The following is a 20,738-nucleotide window of genomic DNA, read 5'->3' as shown; positions in this document are numbered from 1 at the left end:
TCTGGGGCGACACAGACCCTATCTGACTCTAAAACCCAACTTATATCACCGCCGGGCGATTAGGGGGCTAAACCTTTATTAGGTATTAAACGGCGGGTGCCCTGACACTATAAAAAATAAACTAACTAACCAGCGTCACCCGTAACAGTTATACGGTGATCACTGGTGAAAGGGTTAACTAGGGGGCAATCAAGGGGTTAAAACCTTTATTAGGTAGTATATGGGGGTCCCTGACACTATAAAATGCTGACGGCGAACCTATATATTTACCTCCCTAACTAGCGTCACCAGTGACACTAATACAGCGATCAGAAAAATGATCGCTTAGTGACACTGGCGACGGGGGGGTGATCAAGGGGTTAAAACTTTATTAAGGGGGTTAGGGGGGTACCCTAGACCTAAAGGGTGCTAACATTAACTGCCCTACCACTTCTAACTGTCACAAACTGACACCAATGCAGTAACCAGGAAAAAAAAGAAAGAAAAACTGCTATTGGTGTCACTGTGACGGGGGGGGGGGGGGGGGTGATCAGGGGGTGATTGGGGGGTGAAATGTGTGCATAGTGTGTTTTACTGTAAGTGTAGTGTTGTGTACTTAGTCAGATGTCTTCTCTCCTCGGCGCCGGAACAGAAATTACCGACCCGAGGAGAGATGACATAATTTCCTCTGCCGCTGTTTACTATACAGCAGCAGAGGAAGATTCTCATTCATTGGGAGCGATCGCGAGGGGGTGGCCACGAATGAGTGGTCTCCCCCTCAGCCTGGATCGCTCCCCTAACGATGCCGACCGCCTCGGGCACCGGGGGGGGGATCACGTACCGTGTCATTCTGCCGCAGTATATCTGCGTTAGGCGGTCGGCAAGTGGTTAATCATATTTTAAGACAACATAGATCAGTAAACAAATGAAAGAACAAAAATTGTCATACCAGATTCACAACAATCCCGGGAAACTCTTTGTTCACTCTTCAGGGGTAGATGCATGTATCGTATCTAGAGATGCACCTAATGGAAATGCATGCACTTGGCTGAAACCGAAAATGACAGTTTTTAATATATATATATATATATATATATATATATATATATATATATATATATATTTGTATTATATTCGACTTTTTAATTAATATCATGAATTTAAATTAATATAAATTTATTGTCGGCCATTATCGGCACCTTTAGCACAAAAAAAAAAAAAGCTCAAGAAAAATGCATCCCTCTATGTCTTCACACTGGTCCGTTGCACTTCTGTTGTGGTGTTAAAAATCTGGCTTGCTGCATTTTTGGTCAGTTAAAAAAAAAACGCACCAAAATAGCACCTCCCTGTTAAAATTCCATGAAAACACAGCAAGAACGCATCAATAATGCACCCATGTTACATTTTTGATGCGGTTTTTGAGTCACATGACCTATGAAAAACACACCATGAGCATGGTAAAATCGGATGCATTATTGGCTCTTTTTTTCTCTATTGGCAAAATGGCGAAAACACAATTTTCGCCCAATATGTTTCAGCCGCTGAAATTTCAGTGCATCTCTAATAGTATCTGTAAGATAAAACATCAGGAATGTAACATACCTAAAAGTATAGAATAAGGCCGCTTACACATGAGCGGACTTTTCGGCAACAAAAATCCGACGGCCATCCCGGCGGACTTTCGTCAGACTTTTGACAGACTTCCAACGGACTTTTGAACGAACGGACTTGCCTCCACACGATCACACCAAACGGATTCAGACGTGATGACGTACGACCGGACTAAAATAAGGAAGTTGATAGCCAATAGCTGCCCTAGCGTGGGTTTTCGTCCGTCGGACTAGCATACAGAGGAGTGGATTTTTCGTCCGGACTCGAGTCTGTCGGAAAGATTTGAAGCATGTTTCAAATCTAAAGTCCGTCAGATTTTCGACTGGAAAAGTCCGCTGAAGGTCCGATGAAGCCCACACACGATCGGATTGTCCGCCGGACTAGTCCGGTCGAAAAGTCCGCTCGTGTGTACGCTACATAAGTCCAACCTCAAAAGCCGCCAGAGGGGCTCTAATACATACAAACCAGCTAAGAATAGATACAATATTTCCAAATGGCAATTGCCAGGGGAGTCTCACCCGGGAGCTGTGGAAGTATGACTTAGTGAGAACTCAAGGTGACAAACAGGAAGCAGATTCAACGTGGGTGGGCAATCCACAATGGCACCCAAAGTAGTTGCTATAAAAATTGTTTAAGTATGCATATAGTGATAAATGAATAATTAAATCAAAATGGGTAATAAGCAAAGCAAATAATGTGCCATACTGGCTGCAATATAACAGTAAATAGGGCAAACATATAGTGAGTGTGTGAAAGGTGCAGAAAGCTGCACCTAATGGTATAAGATTTTGGTGTTTCAGGTTTGTTTTCTGTTTTTCTGGTTTACAATACACAGAATTGCACCTGTTTTGCATTGCATGATTGTCACGGAACGTCCCTCACGCCGCTTGAGTGCTTCTGTCAGTATACCACTTCCTTGTAGTCTGGATACAGATATCAGATATTCCAACCGCTCCCAAGCATAAAACAAGGCAACACTTGCTTAGATGCAAACATGAACCAACTTTATTTAGAACCAGAATACAGTCTTATATACAGGAGAAGATGAGGTTCCCCCTCCTGCTCATATTACTCTAACAATACAAACGTAACCTAATTAACCTAATTAGCATGAGCTAGTTTACTATATCATTTACCCAGACCAGATGATATGACCTGTAGGACACAGACTTGTGGGCATCGAGCTTCACACAGTAACAGAGTTAATTATCATAAGTACAACCACAGGACATTTTCTCACAATAGCAGAAGCTCCAATAGGTGTCGGCCAGTCTCCTACATTGTATAGAGGACAATGTGATCAGCTCATTGACTATTCAACACACATTACCATAAACATCAACACAGCGTTAATTAGAACAAACAACAATTAGTTGAATACCCTTAGAACCTGTGGTAAGCCAGACTAAACTCATTTACGTTAAACACATTATAGCTGACATCAGACAGGTGAGTGGAATTGATGACACCAGCATCTCCTCACAGTATGTGTCCCAACAGTATGAATCAGTCTTATCAGCAGGGGGCTGCTGGAGGAATCCCCCCTCCCTCTTCAGGGACACACATCCCAAATGACCACAGCAAGGAGTCCCCAACAGAATCAAACAACACACAATATATACATATATACACGGCTGAGTCCGATTAGTACAGTTCAGACTGGATTTCTAATTCACCTCACAAAGAGTATTGTTCCATTGAAAATCCAGGGCCCATAATCAAAAGGCAAGAGGCTTGCATTCAGTCCTCTCCAACAGCCTCTGTCCTGGCTAGGTCTGTCATATTTCTCCCCTTTCGGCAGGATACTAACACAGGAGGAGACCCCAAACGGGCTGACTCCGAAGTTAGTCAGTAGTTCCAGTCCTCTACTGCCTGTACCCACACAGTACCCCAAACAAATTGTTCCAAACAGAGTATTACTCACACCAGCCAACCTCTGCCTCTGTCAGAGAACATATCTGCAGCTGGGGAGAGGCCTGGACTGGCCCTTCTCCCTGGAGTCCTTTCTGCCGCTGGAGAGAAGACAGGGGGACAGGGCTCACTCCATCCTGCTGTTGGGGATCTGGGCCGACTGCCCAGCATCCCTGGGGTATACAGGTGGGGACTGAAGCCCCATCCACAGACACCAGATCAAGCTGCAGTTGTGAGGTGATGACTGCATTCTCGCCTTGGATCCTGATCTGCAGCTCGCGATAGACTGCCACCTTGGGCCTCCACAATTGCTGCAGGTGTGGGGCAGAGGTCTTGGACAATCTGTCCGGTTGCCAGCACTTCTGCTGGGGGTTTGCTAGGTGGTTCCTCCTCTACAGAAACGTCTATCAAATCCTCAGTCTCTGGAATTGCTAAAAGTGTGGGACAAAGGTCTTGGACCCTCTGTTCAGATAACAGATCTTCAGCTGGAGAAGTTTGTTGTAACTACATAGATGCTGCTGGCAGAAAATCACATGTCCTGTCATTGTTGTGGGAGAAAGGCCGACTACCTCTTCTCTCAAGAAGGCCGAAGCCACTGTTGGTGCTGAGCAGAGCACAGTGAACTTTGGCCCTGATAGCAGCTCTTCTCTTGGAGGCTCATCAGGTTGTTCTTCCTCAGCAGAAAAGTCTTTCAAATCCCATGTCTCTGCAACTGATGTCTGGGGATAGAGGTTCACCATCTCCTGTCCATGGAACCCAGAAGATGCTATCATTGCTGGGCAGAGGTTAGCAGAGCTCTGCCCTGTTGTCAGCACTTCAGGTTTGGGGACGGCAATCTCCGGATTTTCCACTGCCGATTCTCTGGCATGCTGCTGAACGTGTTCTAGCAGTTTCCTGTATGCCCTTTCCAGATGCTGTTCCTTCCTTAGCAAATGGTCCAGATCAGGTTTGAGCTCTGAGACCCCTGCAAGACCGAGCATAGCCTCTCTATATTCTCGCAGGTCCTCGAGGGCAGGTTCCCCTTCATCGCCAAACACAAAATGATCTGTAAGGCTCTCCCACAGCAATCCAGGGCCACCAAAGTCATATCACCTCCGGAGAGCATTCTGTTGTCTCCCCTAAATAACCCTGCTCTGCGTGCCATTGCAGAGCCTGATAATGGTTTTCCAGCTCTATCTCCTGCTGGACCAGCCTGTCCAACTCAGTCACCCATTGCTCCTGGGGCCGCTCTCCCAGGAATGCCATCCGCAATGCCCGTTGGTCACTGGCCCGTTGCTCTTGGGTTGGAAAGCACTTGCCCTGTTTTATACCAGCGAGCTGGAGGGCTCCAATCCCAAGCTCCACCCGAATTTGCTGCCTAAGCTCTAGGTATTCATCCTCAGACACAGTCCTGGTGTATGTTGAAAGGATGATCCGCAGCAGCCCCGGGAACTCTGATGCCAGGTCCATATCTCCGTTAGGGTGACTGAAGTCTGCTATCCTGATCTTGGATCCAGGTGGAGGTTTAGATTTCCCAGACTGCAGGAAGCTATCCCACTGCTGTCACCAATGTCACGGAACGTCCCTCACTCCGCTTGAGTGCTTCTGTCAGTATACCACTTCCTTGTAGTCTGGATACAGATATCAGATATCCCAACCACTCCCAAGCATAAAACAAGGCGACACTTGCTTAGATGCTAACATGAACTAACTTTATTTAGAACCAGAATACAGTCTTATATACAGGAGAAGATGAGGTTCCCCCCTCCTGCTCATGATACTCTAACAATACAAACGTAACCTAATTAGCATGAGCTAGTTTACTAAATCATTTCCCAGACCAGATGACTCAGAGACATGACCTGTAGGACACAGACTTGTGGGCACCGAGCTTCACACAGTAACAGAGTTAATTATCATAAGTACAACCACAGGACATTTTCTCACAATAGCAGAAGCTCCAATAGGTGTCGACCAGTCTCCTACATTGTATAAAGGACAATGTGATCAGCTCATTGACTATTCAACACACATTAGCATAAACATCAACACAGGGTTAATTAGAACAAACAACAATGAGCTGAATACCCTTAGAACCTGTGGTAAGCCAGACTAAACTCATTTACATTAAACACATTATAACTGACATCAGACAGGTGAGTGGAGTTGATGACACCAGCATCTCCTCACAGTATGTGTCCCAACAGTATGAATCAGTCTTATCAGCAGGGGGCTGCTGGAGGAATCCCCCCTCCCTCTTCAGGGACACACATCCCAAATGACCACAGCAAGGAGTCCCCAACAGAATCAAACCACATACAATATATACATATATACACGACTGAGTCCGATTAGTACAGTTCAGACTGGATTTCTAATTCACCTCACAAAGAATATTGTTCCATTGAAAATCCAGGGCCCATAATCAAAAGGCAAGAGGCTTGCATTCAGTCCTCTCCAACAGCCTCTGTCCCGGCTAGGTCTGTCACGATGATATTATATCCCATGGCTGCTAATAGCCAAATATAAACATTCACAATACTTTAAAGAGGAGCTCCAGTGATTTTTGTGTTTATTAAAAGTCAGCAGCTACAAAAACTGTAGCTGCTAACTTTTAGCCTAGGTTCAGACTAGTGCGATCTCAGGCATTGCATGTGATTCGCACTTGCACTGCGGTGCCGATCACATGCGATGTCTGAGCAATACAGTTGTATGGCTGAACTCGCATTGGATTCGCACAGAAAAAGGTGCAGGGACTTGTTTTTCCCCGCACTGGAATCCTATCGTATGGGTGTTCTCATTCATGCAGTCTGATTCCTGTATGAATCCACAGTTCGCACTGCAATCTGTGAACCATTCTGGGGGTGTCATTAACATTGTATTGACACCCACAGCCATTCGTAGAAGGTAGTGTGAACTGTCTGCGGGAGAGAAGCGATGCGGGAACCGGCACTGGAATCTCGCTGGTTCCCGCATCGCACAAGTGTGAATATGGGCTTAATAAAAAGACATTCACCTGTTCCAGGATCCAGAGATGTGCTCATCTGAGCCATCCCTTCCCGCTGTCTTATGTCCCCGGTGTGCGCATCTCAGCTGTGAACACCCGGCTGTGACACTTTGTGGCTTCGCAGCCAGTTGTCTACTGCACATGCGCGAGCCGCGCTGTGCATTGTGAATGGTCTTGCTGTCTTCTGGGACCTGTGACGTGTCCCAGATGGCTGTGGGAGGAAGGGGGAGAGGAGAACTTCCGATTGGATCACCTAGGCAGGAGTGTGTACCTGTTAAAACCAGGAGGCCTTAAAGCAGAACTTGCCCTTTTCGGTGGAGCTCCACTTTAACCAATTCAACACCTTAGGATGTACCCGTACATCCTCTGGTTGAAGTGGCTGTACCAAGATGGGGGTGTCATTAACATTGTATTGACACCCACAGCCATTGGTAGAAGGTAGTTGTAGCTGGCTGTAGCTGTAGGCTGTAGCTGGCTGTAGCTGCAGCCATTATCTGTAGAAGTGATCGAGGCATAAGGATTTTGTCACTTTGTCACATCTGATCAAACAAATCGCAGTTTGATTAAATGCTTTTATATGCCAGAGGAGAAAGATGGTGTCTAAAAGACCCCGGATCTTTACATGAAGAGGACCTGTCACAGCCCATGCTATCACAAGGACAATGTAAAAACAACGTTCACCACCTAAGATGTGTCTCTTCTTCGAGTCGGTCCGACCCCCACACAGTAAGAAAGCACACCTAGGGAACACCATTGACCCTTTGCTTGCCCCTGATAACCCCTTCCTTGCCAGTGTCATTTATACAGTGACAGTGCAATTTTTTTAGCACTGATCACTGTATTGGTGTCACTGGTCCCCAAAAAGATTTGTCCAATGCAATGTCGCAGTCCCGCTAAAAATCGCTGATAGCTGCCATTACTAGTAAAAACAATAAAAAATAAATAAAAAGTCCATAAATCTAACCCATAGTTTGTAGACACTATAACTTTTGCGCAAACCAATCAATATGCACTTATTGGGATTTTTTTTTACCAAAAATATGTAGCAGAATACAAATTGGCCTAAACTTATAAAGAAATTAGATTTTTTTTCAATTTTTTTTGGATGTGTTTTATAGCTGAAAGTAAAAAATATTGTGTTTGTTGTTTTTTTTTTTTTGTTCAAAATTGTCGGTCTTTTTTTGTTTATAGCGCAAAAAATAAAAACAACATAGGTGATCAAATACCACCAAAAGAAAGCTCTATTTGTGGGAAAAAAAGGACATCAATTGTATTTGTGTACAGCATCGCACAACCGCGCAATTATCAGTTAAACTAATGCAGTGCCGTATCGCAAAAAATTGCCTGGTCAGGAAGGGGGTAAAACCTTCTGGGGCTGAAGTGGTTAAACAAAAATTGCAAGCGCCCGTCTCATTTGCTTATGCGCAAATGAGAATGCATATGTAGGTTCTGCATGCATATGTAAACTGTGATCGCACCACACATATGAGCTATCATTGTAAAGATCCGAGTGAGAGCAATAACCTGGTAACCTGTAAATACTTTTAAAGAATCACCTATGGACATTTTTTGGTACTGTAATTTGTGGCCATTCCACGGGCATGTGCAATTTTAAAGTATGACATGTTTTGTATCCATTTACTCGGCATAATATCATATTTTATATTTTACCACAAATGGGGTATTATATCATTTTTGTGTGCACTTAAAGTGGAGTTTCACCCAAAAGTAGAACATCCGCTCGTTGTACTCCTCCCCCTTTCCGGTGCCACATTTGGCACCTTTCGGGTTGGAGGGGGGACAGGATATCTGTCTAATACAGATATCCTGTTCCAACTTCCGGGAGCCTCAGCCGCGGGTATTTATGTCACCGCCCAGGCTCCCTCCTCCCTCCCCCTTCCCCCGGCCGCCGGGCCAGTAGGACAGAGGAGCGAAGCCTCGCACATGTGCAGTAGGGTTCCCGGCTTCACTGCCGAGTTCCCTTACTCGCAATGGAGGCCGCATGCACCTGACAGCTGATGGAAACTCAGCTTCGGTGTCCACATTGCTGGACTCCAGGACAGGTAAGTGTCCGATTATTAAAAGTCAGCAGCTGCAGTATGTGCAACTGCTGGCTATTAATTTTTGCAGCGGTGGGCGGACCTCTGCTTTAAATTCAATAAAAGAGTAGTATGGAAAGTTTTTTTTTTTTTTTTTTTTTTTTAAGATTCATACTTCCCTAGGTGGATGCAGCATAGGTCCGATGCTGTATCTGTCGCCCGCCGACTCTAATGCCGCGTACACACGGTCAGATTTTCCGACAGGAAACGTTGGATGTGAGCTTGTTGGCTGAAAGTCCGACCGTGTGTATGCCTCATCGAACATTTGTTGTCGGACTTTCCGCCAACAAATGTTGGCTAGCAGGTTCTCAAATTTTCCGTCAACAAAACTTTGTAGTCGGAATTTCTGATCGTGTGTACACAAGTCAGCCGCAAAAAAGTTCACGCATGCTCAGAATTAGAAGCGGTTGGACTTGTAAACTAGCGTTTGTAGTGGAGAATTAACATTCATGACGTGGCAAATTAGGAAATCTCCAACTGCAGCGCACATTCTCTTCTTCTTTAATGGGATAATAATGAATCTGCTTTGCTGGTGATACTGATGGAGTTATTGCAAACAAATTTTCAAAGGCTTTTTTTTTCAAGTGATATCAAAAATAATAATAATAGCGCTAAATGAAAAACACAAAAAGAAAAGCACGAATCAACACTCACCAAACTTCTACTAACACGAAATTAGCAGAGGGAGCCCAAAGGGTGGCTATAAAGAGCTGAAAAACCACACAGTACGTCACTACGTTCATAATTGTTGGCTGACATTTGTGTGACTGTGCGTATGCAAGACAAGTTGGAGCCAACAACCTTCGAACAAAAATCCATGGTTTTGTTGACGGAAAGTCCGATCGTGTGTACGCAGCATTAGACTTAGAACCGAGTGATCAAACACCGCTGATCACTCGGTTCTCAGAGCTACCTGAGCAGAGAGCTCTGCTGTCTTTTTAAAAATGGCTGTGTAAATATGGTATGACATTAAAAAAAATTGTAATGTGGTACCGTTTTAATCTCCAGTGTCTCTCCTTTCAAAAAATATATGTTTAGGATTTTTCTAGCAAAAAATGCAGATTTTTACATGTATGTGTAAAGTACCAGAATTGGCTTGGGGTTAAAGTGGTAAACAATGACAATCAATGCTATTTTTGTCTTTATATGTGTTGTTATGCAGGTTGGGAAAGGATGCTGTGCAGCTCTAAAGGCCTTGGGTGCTGTTGTGTGTGTCACAGAAATTGACCCCATCTGTGCACTACAAGCTTGGTAAGATTACATTTATTACTAGTACCACCTGATAAATATGATATATTTAATAGGATAGATAACTGTATTACCACCACATGAATGTAAAAATGGGTGATGACACTTTTACGTTTATGAGGCTAATAAAATTGCGTTCACTCAACTAGGTGGAGACAAAGGATCTGTAATAGGTACTGTATAACAATTAACACATGGCGTATTAGGTACAGTCGGGGAAAGGGGGGGGGTAAGAGAGGCCCTTCGGTCTGGTATAGATTTTAAGGGAAACCCCCACACTGAAAAAACTTTGTTTGCTCCCCCCCCCCCCCAAAACCATACCCATATCCGAGCACACAGCGTGGCAGGTCAGGAAAGCTTAAAAAGAAAGAACACCCGATTTTAGAGAACCGAGTAAGGGGTTACTTTAGCAGCAAGTTTTAATTATATCAGAGAACTGGCAATATTACCAAAAAAGTATAAATTTGATTAAATATTAAATTGTGGTACAAACATCAAAAATAGGCAAAAAACCTATCAATTAAAACATAGTATCAGAAAGATTACTATTTAGGTCCAAGTGGAACCTAATAACTAGTTTCATGATCACTTGGACAAACTGGACAAAACATAAAAACATTACAAAACAAAAACAGAGACAACGTATGACATCGTCCGGACGCATTGGGTTTAGCAAGCTGTCAATCGGTAATTCAATGATTGGTGTGTAGTAGGTGGTGGGGTATTGATTATCCCTGTATGCCAATAAAACCTAAAAGACAGCCTGAAAAATCCAATGGAGGTAAATGGGGGAGGGTGGAGTAGGGAAATGGGAAAAGGATGCGAGCCACTCGTATATGAATAGACAATATCGCTGTGAACTGGGCTGATTTAAAATTGCCTAGCTTATGAAATTAATGTCCAATCTGATGAAATAATTAATATTGTTGATTATAAATCCTTCTCTGACAAAATTCTAGTTGAAATGCCAATAATTATTGGATCAAGTGGGAATGGTCCATATAGGAAGATTATACTAGCAGTCAAGATTAAAATCATATGAAGAATGTCTTTAACCACTTCAATACCCGCCTATAGTAAAATGACGTCCTCTACTTTGTGGGGTGATATCTGAATGATGCTTGCAGCTAGATGCATCATTCAGATATCATTCTTTTCAGCCGCTGATTCTGTGCGTTAAGAATGATCATAGTGGCAATACTGCCGCTTGATCGTTCTTATAGGCGACGGGAGGGGACGCCCCCCCCCTCCCGCCGCCATCCGGTGCTTCTCCGGGCTCTCCCGTGCCATCGGGGGCCCGGAGAATGAATCGGCCGGCACCGGATGTTGACGATAGAGATGACTGGTGAACAGATGGTCACCAGTCATCTCTATGACCGTGGGAGGCCCGGGCGCGTCATTATGACGTCACGCCCGGGTACCCGGAAATAACCGAAGCCACGATCGTGGCTGTCAGCATGAGATCTGTGAATTTTTTTTTTTCCGATCTCATACTTTCCAGCCTAGAGGAGAGATGTGGGGTCTTATTGACCCCACATCTCTCCATATAGAGGACCTGCCACATTGATTCCTATTACAAGGGATGTTTACATTCCTTGTAATAGGAATAAAAGTAATCAAAAAAAAAAAAAAATGTTAAAAAAAGTGTAGGTGGAGACGCAGCACTCGCCTCTCCACCTATGCTCCGGCGTCCGTGACGAGCCTGCGTTGATGACATCAATGCGTTTCGCTAGAAACAATAGCGTTGCTTCATCTTGGACGATACCTGGGCTGGTGGCAATGCTCCCTTATATCATTCTTGTTGCGTTCTGTCACTGCCCAAGTGTGTTTAAGTTTTAAAGAGACAGTTATCCAAAAGGCGATCATCTTTAGTATTTCCATCGCTGACAGGTAATTCAATTTTCCTAAATGATTTTTAAGAGCCATAGGAAGGAAAATCTAAAACAATTGAACTTGCTAAATAATTCAATAGGGTTCCTATTGTGGCTCTAGAGGAATTTGTAGTTATCTGGAGAGGACTATGAGAAAAGAGGGGCAAGAAAAAAAAAATTAAAAAGGGGGAAAGGAGTTTCGAAGACATGAGAGATTAACATGAACACACTTGCAGTTGAATATAAGCATCAAACAAGGAAAGATTACTATGGTTGTGTGTGTTTTCTTTCAAGAAAGCATATCTAGTGTAGTAATAGTATCATCTAGTAGTTACTAAACATGTGGTAAGCAAATGGAATTTGGGGATAGAAAGATAATTTTGAATTGAGGTGAATTGAACCAACTGGCCAATCTAAGTTGGTAGGAAGGCCTGCAGGTTCAGTGTTTAAACCAACGGGTATGAGGGACTTTAGACGGTATACCCACAATTTTTCTTTCTGTAGGAGTATACGGTCAAAGTCACCAAGTCTAGAGGGCAACTTTAGGGCATAAATGCCCTTCACCTTCATTCCCCAGGAGTTACCCGTATTGGGCAAAGTGTTTAGCTAGAGGCTTTTCAGGAATTTTGCTTTTATCTTTAATTTCGCCTAAGTGTTCACCAATGCGGACTCTTAACTGTCTTTTTGTTTTTCCCACGTATATTTTGGGGCATGGACATGTTATCTTGTAGATAACACGTGAGGTGGAACAATTGATTAGATCTCGAATTTCGTATGTTTCATTTCCATGTGCATCCTTAAAAGTCGAGGTCCTATGCACATAAAGGCAAATCTGACATTTGTTACAAGGGAACATTCCCAATGTCCGTGGATAATTGGATAGCCATGAATTGTCCTGTTTGCAGATAAATTCAGATTGAATTAACATATCACTCAAATTTTTGGCACATCGGGCCACCAACTTGGGGAAGGTGCCTACAATCTGGCCCAAACCCGGTGAGTTGGTTAACACGCCCCAATGTTTTTCTAAGATTGAGCGGATGGTGTTCCACTGAGATCCATAGGTGGTTATTATTCTTATTGGATCATTGGTTTTGGAATTAGGTACAGTGGAAGTGTCAAACGGCTCAATTGACAGCAGGCTTTGGCGGTCCAGAGCTGCTGCTTTTTTTGCTCTCTTAATTTGACGATGCGAGTAGCCACGCTCACTAATTTGAGCGTAGAGATCCTGGCTTGTTTTGAGCAATTTCTTTTTATACGTAGAAATTGGCCCACCGGTATACCATCTTTGATCCAATGAGGATGATGGCTGGTGGCGCTAAGAAAAGTATTTGCTGCAGTATCTTTGCGGAAAGTGGAAGTATAAAGTTGTCCATTTTCCAAAGATATTTGTAGATTAAGAAAAGATAATCTTGTCTGGTTAAAAGTGTATGTTAAGTGGATGTTGAATTGGTTAGTGTTAAGCTCATGAATGAACTGTAACAACCCAGTCTGTGTACCGCGCCAAATCACAAAAACATCGTCGATGTACCATAACCAGGCATAAACATGGTCACGGTACATCGACGAGGGGAAGACCACCTCCTCTTCCCAGAAACTCAAATGGAGGCATGCGTAGGATGGAGCCCACGCTGCCCCCATAGAGGTACCCCGGATTTGTTGGTAATGGTTAAAAATTGAAAGAAGTTGTTTAGTAATCAGAAATTCGTTTGTGGTCCTGATTCTGGGTAGGCAGTGTTCAGGAAGGTCTCAACGGCTTTAATCCCGCATGAGTGGAGTATCGAAGTGTACAATGACTCCACATCAATGCCTATAAACCAGATTTCTCCGAGTTGGTCCAGGTCTTTGAACTCAGAGAGTTTTGCCAAGTCATGACGAGTATCCTGTACAAAGGAATTTTGGCTGCTGACCATGTCTTTGAGGAGGGAATCCAAATACTTGCCGATTCTTTCGAAGGGGCCTTGACATGCCGAAACAATCGGTCTTCCAGGTGGATCTTTTAAATTTTTGTGTAGTTTGGGGATTGTGTAAAAAGTAGGTATATTAAACTCTCAAACAAAAAGATGTTGAAATTCACGAATGGTCAGCAGTCTCTCGTCCTTTGCAAATGTAAATCTCTGATTCAACTCCTGAATTACTGTGGGGAAAGGGTTGTGATCGAGTTTACGGTAGGTAGTCTCGTCGGTTGGTAATTTTTTTGCTATTCTTTCATAATGTTGTTCATCTAACAAGACAACATTGCCCCCTTTATCACTGTTTTTTACTACTAAGTTTTTCCTTTTTTTGAGGTCGTCGAGGGCGTTTCTTTCACTGATTAGTCAAATTGTCAGTGTTTTTTTTTTAGACCAATTCACCTTCTCGAGATCGGACTGGACCATCTCCAAGAAGAGATTCAACCATCTATTCTTGGATAGAGGGGGCATTTTTTGTGATTTAATTTTTAAATCTACTGATCGTCTTATTGATGTGGGGGGTTCTTCACTAGGTCCTAAGTTTTCTTCCAATAATGAGTTCAATATGTCCAAGGCTTTTTTGGTCATCTGCATCCATAGTGACAGTGGCAGTTGATGCCTCACCTTTCCCTTCATACAGGGAGCGCAAAAAAACCTTCCTCAAAATGAGTATGATATCCTTATACACAGTGAACTCATCCATTACCGCTGTCGGGGAAAGGGACATGCCCTTGGAAAGGAGGCTGATGTGATCGGGACTTAGGTAGTGATTAGATAAATTTACTACTTTTAGGTCGTTGGGTCCCTGGAGGTCACACTGGGGGGGGGGTGGACTGGTCAGTGTCTTTTTTGGCTCCTCGTGTATGTTCGCTCGCTGGGCGATTTTGTTTGTTTCTGTTTTTGAGGTCCTATTTTGGTTTTTATTGCTGGGGGGCGGGGCTTGTGTGGTTAGTTGCTCCACCCCCGCTTGGTCTAAAAAAGTAACTGACTTTGTTGTCTCGTCGTCTGAGTCACTATACGATTTATTTCGGCGTTGTCTCGATTGTTGTCATTGACCCCTCCACCGTGATCTACTACGTCCACGTCGGATGGTCAAGTCGAATACCTTGTCTTTTTCAAAATCCGCTATGTCACGTTTGAATTTACTTCGTTATTTTGAGATTTAATTGTGTCTTTTCGATTTCTTTTTTTAAGATGTCATTTTGTTTAGTAAATTCATCTAAGTGTTTTAATGCCTCTAAACCTCGAGCGCTTTCCTCAATTTGGGCCTGTATTGTTATCAATTGGGCTTTTTCCTCTTCAACTATTAGCCTCATCACTTCTTGGCCGTGGTTAATGCAAAGTTCCTTCCACTTAGGTAGGAAACTTTCTGTGTGTAGGTGTTCAGCTGGTATTGTCCTGTCGCATAGTCCTCTGGGGACTATTTTGTGTGAAATGTATGTTTCTAGTGAAGACACATCCCACTTTCTAATGAGATGTCTAATCAATAGTTTTTTATGCTCCTTGAATTTATTTTTAATCTCATCCTCTTGTTTAATGGCTTGGGGAGTGTCACTCTGGAAAGCAGTCCTAATCTCAAAGGTCAAGAAAGGGGGTGGGGATGAGCGAGCGCCCCCCCCCCCCCCCCCCCCCCGAGCCGTACCAGGTCGCATGCTATCAACATAGGGGAGGGTGGTTGCTTTGGGTCTGGGGAGGCCCTGTGCCCCCCCACCCCAAACCACCTTGTCCCCATGTTGATGAGGACAAGGACCTCTTCCCGACAAATCTGGAAGCCCCCTTTAACAAGATTCCAGCCCCCCCACCCTATGTGAATGAGTTTGGGGTACAATGTACTCCTACCTATTCACCTAAAAAAAAAAGTGTCAAAAATAAAACACATAACACATGTTTTTAAAGTAACCTATTAAGGCAGCTCCAGCGTCTTTCGGTCTCTTCTCCCCTCTCCGGCTCTTCTGCCTCCTCCGCTGATGTCTTCTGCCTCTGCCGGTTCTTCTCCCCTCTCCGGGTCTTCTCCGCTCTCTCTCCGGTTATTCTTGCTCTTTTGCTGGGTCTTCTCTGCTGTCTTCTCCCTCTGCTCTCGTCAAGTCCCGGATGTGAGGCAGGATTGCAGAGAGGGAGTCCCTCACGGCCAAGTGCAGTGCAGCCCTGGCAATGAGACAGGGAGCACGGTGCCCAAAGGTGCACGGGCCGCCTGAGTGGCGTTGCTGGACAGCTGGCAGCAAGGAGCTGCTGAGGTGCGCTGGTGAGGTTGATAGGGCAACCGTGCGAGAAGAGATCCCAGGTATGGAGCCGTGGAGCAACCAGGAATGGAGTCAGAGCCAGGCCAAAGGTCATACACAACAGGAATCAGTCTAAGATAAGGTACAGCAGGATAATCAGGAACGGAGTCGGTAGCCAAGCCAGGAATCAAACATGAGAGGACGATCAAGGTGCAGATGCGGGGCAGGAGAGTAGTCAGGTCCAAGCCGGGGTCAATGCAGGCGGCAAACAGGAGTAGTCAGGCAAGTCAGGTGGTGACAGGAAGCAGCTATAACAGGCACAGGAGACATAGGAAGCTGATGATAATCCAGCAACCAGCATATACCAGCAGCAGGCTTAAATTGACAAAAGAGCGCTAATGATACTGCGATGCGCGTACATTAGCGCGCGCATCTGCGCACCTGTGTGCGACGTTGTGCACCTACATGCACGCATGTGCACAGGGGTGTGCCTGGCGCCACCACGATGGATACTGGCAGAATTACCCATCCTACGACTGCTACCCTGACAGTGCCCCCCCCCAAGGGGCAGCCTCTGGATGCCCAACCGGGCCCATCTTTCAGGGTATCGGGCTTAAAACCTCTGCAACAGTCTAGGGACATGAATGTTATCCGCTGGTTCCCAAGAATTGTCTTCTACAGAGTAACCTTTCCATTTAACAAGGAATTGAATAGTCCTACCTCTCTGACGGCAGTCCAGAATGGCTTCTACCTCATATTCCGTTTCATTTCCCACTGAGACTGGAGGCAAGGGAGCTTCTTCTCTCCCTGGAAAAGGACTGGAAACAACAAATTTTAACAAAGAAACATGGAATACTGTGTGGATTTTATAGGAGCTTGGTAAAGACAATTCAAATGCTACTGGGTTAATGAGTTCTGAATCATTTTGCTGAATATGAGCAGATAATATTGCCTGAAACACTTCAGAATTCATCCTTCATCCATTCAGATACTATACCACTAAGGGAGGTGTACGGTGCGTGCGTGGGTGTTAGCGCTACTGGCGCTATCCTGACGCTGCCTGGGGCGACGCAAACCCTATCTGACCCTAAAACCTAAGTTATATCACCGCTGAGCGATCAGGGGGCTAAACCTTTATTAGGTAATAAACGGCGGGTGCCCTGACACTATAAAAAATAAACGAACTAACCAGCGTCACCCGTAACAGTTATATGGTGATCACTGGTGAAAGGGTTAACTAGGGGGCAATCAAGGGGTTAAAACATTTATTAGGTAGTATATGGGGTTCCTGTCGCTATAAAACACTGACGGCGAACCTATATATTTACCTCCCTAACTAGCGTCACCAGTGACACTAATACAGCGATCAGAAAAACGATCGCTTAGTGACACTGGCGACGGGGGGTGATCAAGGGGTTAAAACTTTATTAGGGGGGGTTAGGGGGTACCCTAGACCTAAAGGGGGCTAATACTAACTGCCCTACCACACTAACTGTCACAAACTGACACCAATGCAGTAATCAGAAAAAAAAACAAAAAACTGCTTGGTGTCACTGTGACGGGGGGGGGGGGGGGGCGATCAGGGGGGTAAAGGGGGTTGTAATGTATGCCTGGCGTGTTCTACTGTGTGTGTGTGTGTGTGTGTTTTACACTCACTCGGATGTCTTCTCTCCTCGGCGCCGGAACGGAAAATACTGAGCTGAGGAGCGATGACATCACTTCCTCTGCCTCTGTTCTCTATACAGAGGCAGAGGAAGATTCTCATTGGCTGGGAGCAATTGCGAGGGGGAGGGCTATGAATGGATGGCCTCCCCCTCACGTCTGATCGCTCCCGGACAGAAGCCGACCGCCTCGGGCACCGGGGGGGGTCCGATTAGACCCCCGCCCGCGGGAGGCAGATCACGTACAGGTACGTGATTCTGCTTGCCTGTGCCATTCTGCCGACGTATATCGTCGTGAGGCAGTCGGCAACTGGTTAAAGGAAATCCATTAAAGTCAAATTTCGTTGAAAATTTAGGCAACATTGTATTACATGCTACATGTCTTTGGTAAAAAAATCCTGATAAGTGTATGATAATTGGTTTGTGTGAAAGTTAAAGAGTCTACAATCTATGCTACGCATTATTGAAAATTGATCAGTCCTGGTGCACCGATGGCCTATCTCATTTCTTGCGGACCTAAAATGTCAGGACAGTACAGATACCCCCCTAATGACCTCTTTTTGGAAAGAAGACAGTCTGAGGTATTTAGTAAGAGGCATAGTGCATTTTGCAAGTTGCAATTTTTTCCCACAATATTTTTTTTTTTCTTCACAAAATTGTCATATTTACAAGATATTTCTCACACACGGTGCAGGCATACTTGCAATTACACCCCAAAATACATTCTGCTACTCGAGTATGGTGATACCCAATGTGTGAGACTTTTCCGCAGACTGGCCACATACAGAGGCCCAACATCCAAGTAGCACCACCAGGCGTTCTAAAGGCATAATTTATACATTTCATTTCCTGAGTACCTATCACATTTTTGAAGGCCCTGGAGCACCAGGACAATGGAATTACCCACAAAATTACCCTATTTTGGAAAGGAAACACCCCAATGTATATTCTCTGAGGCATAATGAGTCTTTTGAACATGTCATTTCTTTCCACAAGTTTTTGGAAAATGTGGAAAGAAAATTAAAACTTTTTTTTTCACAAATTTGTCAATTTATAAGATCTTTCAAACACATAGCATGTACACAGCAAAAATGACACCCCAAAATACATTCTGCTACTCGTCCTGATTATGGCGATACCCAATGTGAGACTTTTTTCCACAGCCTGGCCACATACATAGGCCCAACATGCAAGTAGCACCTTCAGGCTTCTAACGCATAGCATGTACACACCAAGAATTATACCCCAAAATACATTCTGCTGAGCAAAGGATAAATAAAGGATTACCTGTGGTTTCAGCATGCAGGAATATTGTCCCAGAGCAGTCAAAGCTTTGGTCCAGATTGCCAAAGGAAATGTCCAGGCAGCAGACAGAAGTATGAACATGGTCCATGGTTTATTTATAGGGGAAATGCTGCGCTATCTGGATGTTAGCATAAGTGCCTTGATGCAATGACACTAAATAAAAAATGTGTTGACATGCACACAAAGTTTTTCTTACCATAGAGCGTGTGATCACAGCATCACAAACCTTATAATCCACGTATGTGTTGAAATGTATAAAGTGCCTCTGTGCTGGTAAAATAAATATTTTAAGTGTTTTCGCGCAAACTCCAAAAAAAATCACAATTGTGAGGTCACACGCTCTAAGGTACACACATGAGGGGAGAGCACTTGCGTGAACACAAGTTTTATCACCAGTACAAGCTGTGAATATTTTTGGAATGGACTTCAATATTTAATGATGTTACTATTTATAATAAATTTTGACATTTATTGTGGGTGCACTTAGCACTTAAATATATATTTTTTGCATGTATTTGGATCACTATACAGTATCTCACAAAAGTGAGTACACCCCTCACATTTTTGTAAATTATTTTTTTTTTTATCTTTTCATGTGACAACACTGAAGAAATGGCACTTTGCTACAATGTAAAGTAGTGAGTGTACAGCTATTATAACAGTGTAAATTTGCGGTTCCCTCAAAATAACTCAACACACAGCCATTAATGTCTAAATCGCTGGCAACAAAAGTGAGTACACCCCTAAGTGAAAATGTCCAAATTGGGCACAAAGTGTCAATATTTTGTGTGGCCACCATTATTTTCCTGGGACTGCCTTAACCCCCTTGGGCATGGCATTCACCAGAGCTTTACAGGTTGCCACTGAAGTCCTTTTCCACTTCTCCATGATGACAACACGGAGCTGATGGATGTTAGAGACCTTGCGCTCCTCCACCATCCATTTGAGGATTCCCCACAGATGCTCAATAGGGTTTAGGTCTGAAAACATGCTTGGCCAGTCCATCACCTTTACCCTCAGCTTCTTTAGCAAGGCATTCGTCTTCTTGGAGGTGTGTTTGGGGTCATTATCATGTTGGAATACTGCCCTGCCGCCCAGTCTCCAAAGGGAGGGGATCATGCTGCTTCAGTATGTCACAGTACATGTTGACATTCATGGTTCTCTCAATGAACTGTAGCTCCCCAGTGCCGGCACCACTCATGCAGCCCCAGACCATGACACTCCCACCACCATGCTTGACTGTAGGCAAGACACACTTGTCTTTGTACTCATCACCTGGTTGCTGCCACACACGCTTGACACCATCTGAACCAAATAAGTTTATCTTGGTCTCATCAGACCACAGGAGATGGTTACAGTAATCCATGTCCTTAGTCTGCTTGTCTTCAGCAAACTGTTTCTGGGCTTTCTTGTGCATCAGCTTTAGAAGAGGCTTTCTTTTGGGAAGACAGCCATGCAGACCAGTTTGATGCAGTGTGCGTCGTATGGTCTGAGCACTAACAGACCACTAACCCCTTCAACCTCTGCAGCAATGCTGGCAGCACTCATACATCTATTTCCCAAAGACAACCTCTGCATATGATGCTGAGCATTTGCACTCAACTTCTTTGGTCGACCATGGCAAGGCCTGTTCTGAGTGGAACCTGTCCCGTTAAATTGCTGTATGGTCTTGACCACCGTGCTGCAGCTCAGTTTCAGGGTCTTGGCAATCTTCTTATAGCCTAGGCCATCTTTTTTATGTAGAGCAACAATTCTTTTTTTCAGATCCTCAGAGAGTTCTTTGTCATGAGGTGCCATGTTGAACTTCCAATGACCAGTATGAGAGAGTGAGAGCATAACTCCAAATTTAACACACCTGCTCCCCATTCACACCTGAGACGTTGTAACACTAACGAG

General features: G+C 44.3%; 1 protein-coding gene across 1 annotated transcript in view; it reads left to right on the top strand.

Moving 5' to 3' along the window:
• The window catches only part of AHCYL1 (adenosylhomocysteinase like 1), a 707,570-nt gene that overhangs the window by 405,392 nt on the left and 281,440 nt on the right, over nt 1–20,738 (top strand). Inside the window, exon 10 of the mRNA XM_073615883.1 lies at nt 9,749–9,837. Coding sequence (XP_073471984.1) covers nt 9,749–9,837 — 89 coding nt within the window. The remainder of the gene's footprint in view (nt 1–9,748; nt 9,838–20,738) is intronic.

This window comes from Aquarana catesbeiana, linkage group LG02 (assembly GCF_042186555.1).
Source record: "Aquarana catesbeiana isolate 2022-GZ linkage group LG02, ASM4218655v1, whole genome shotgun sequence".
NCBI classification, from domain to species: Eukaryota; Metazoa; Chordata; class Amphibia; order Anura; family Ranidae; genus Aquarana; species Aquarana catesbeiana.
The sequence above is the reverse complement of the archived record's forward strand: the minus strand, read 5'-3'. Positions and strand labels throughout refer to the sequence as shown.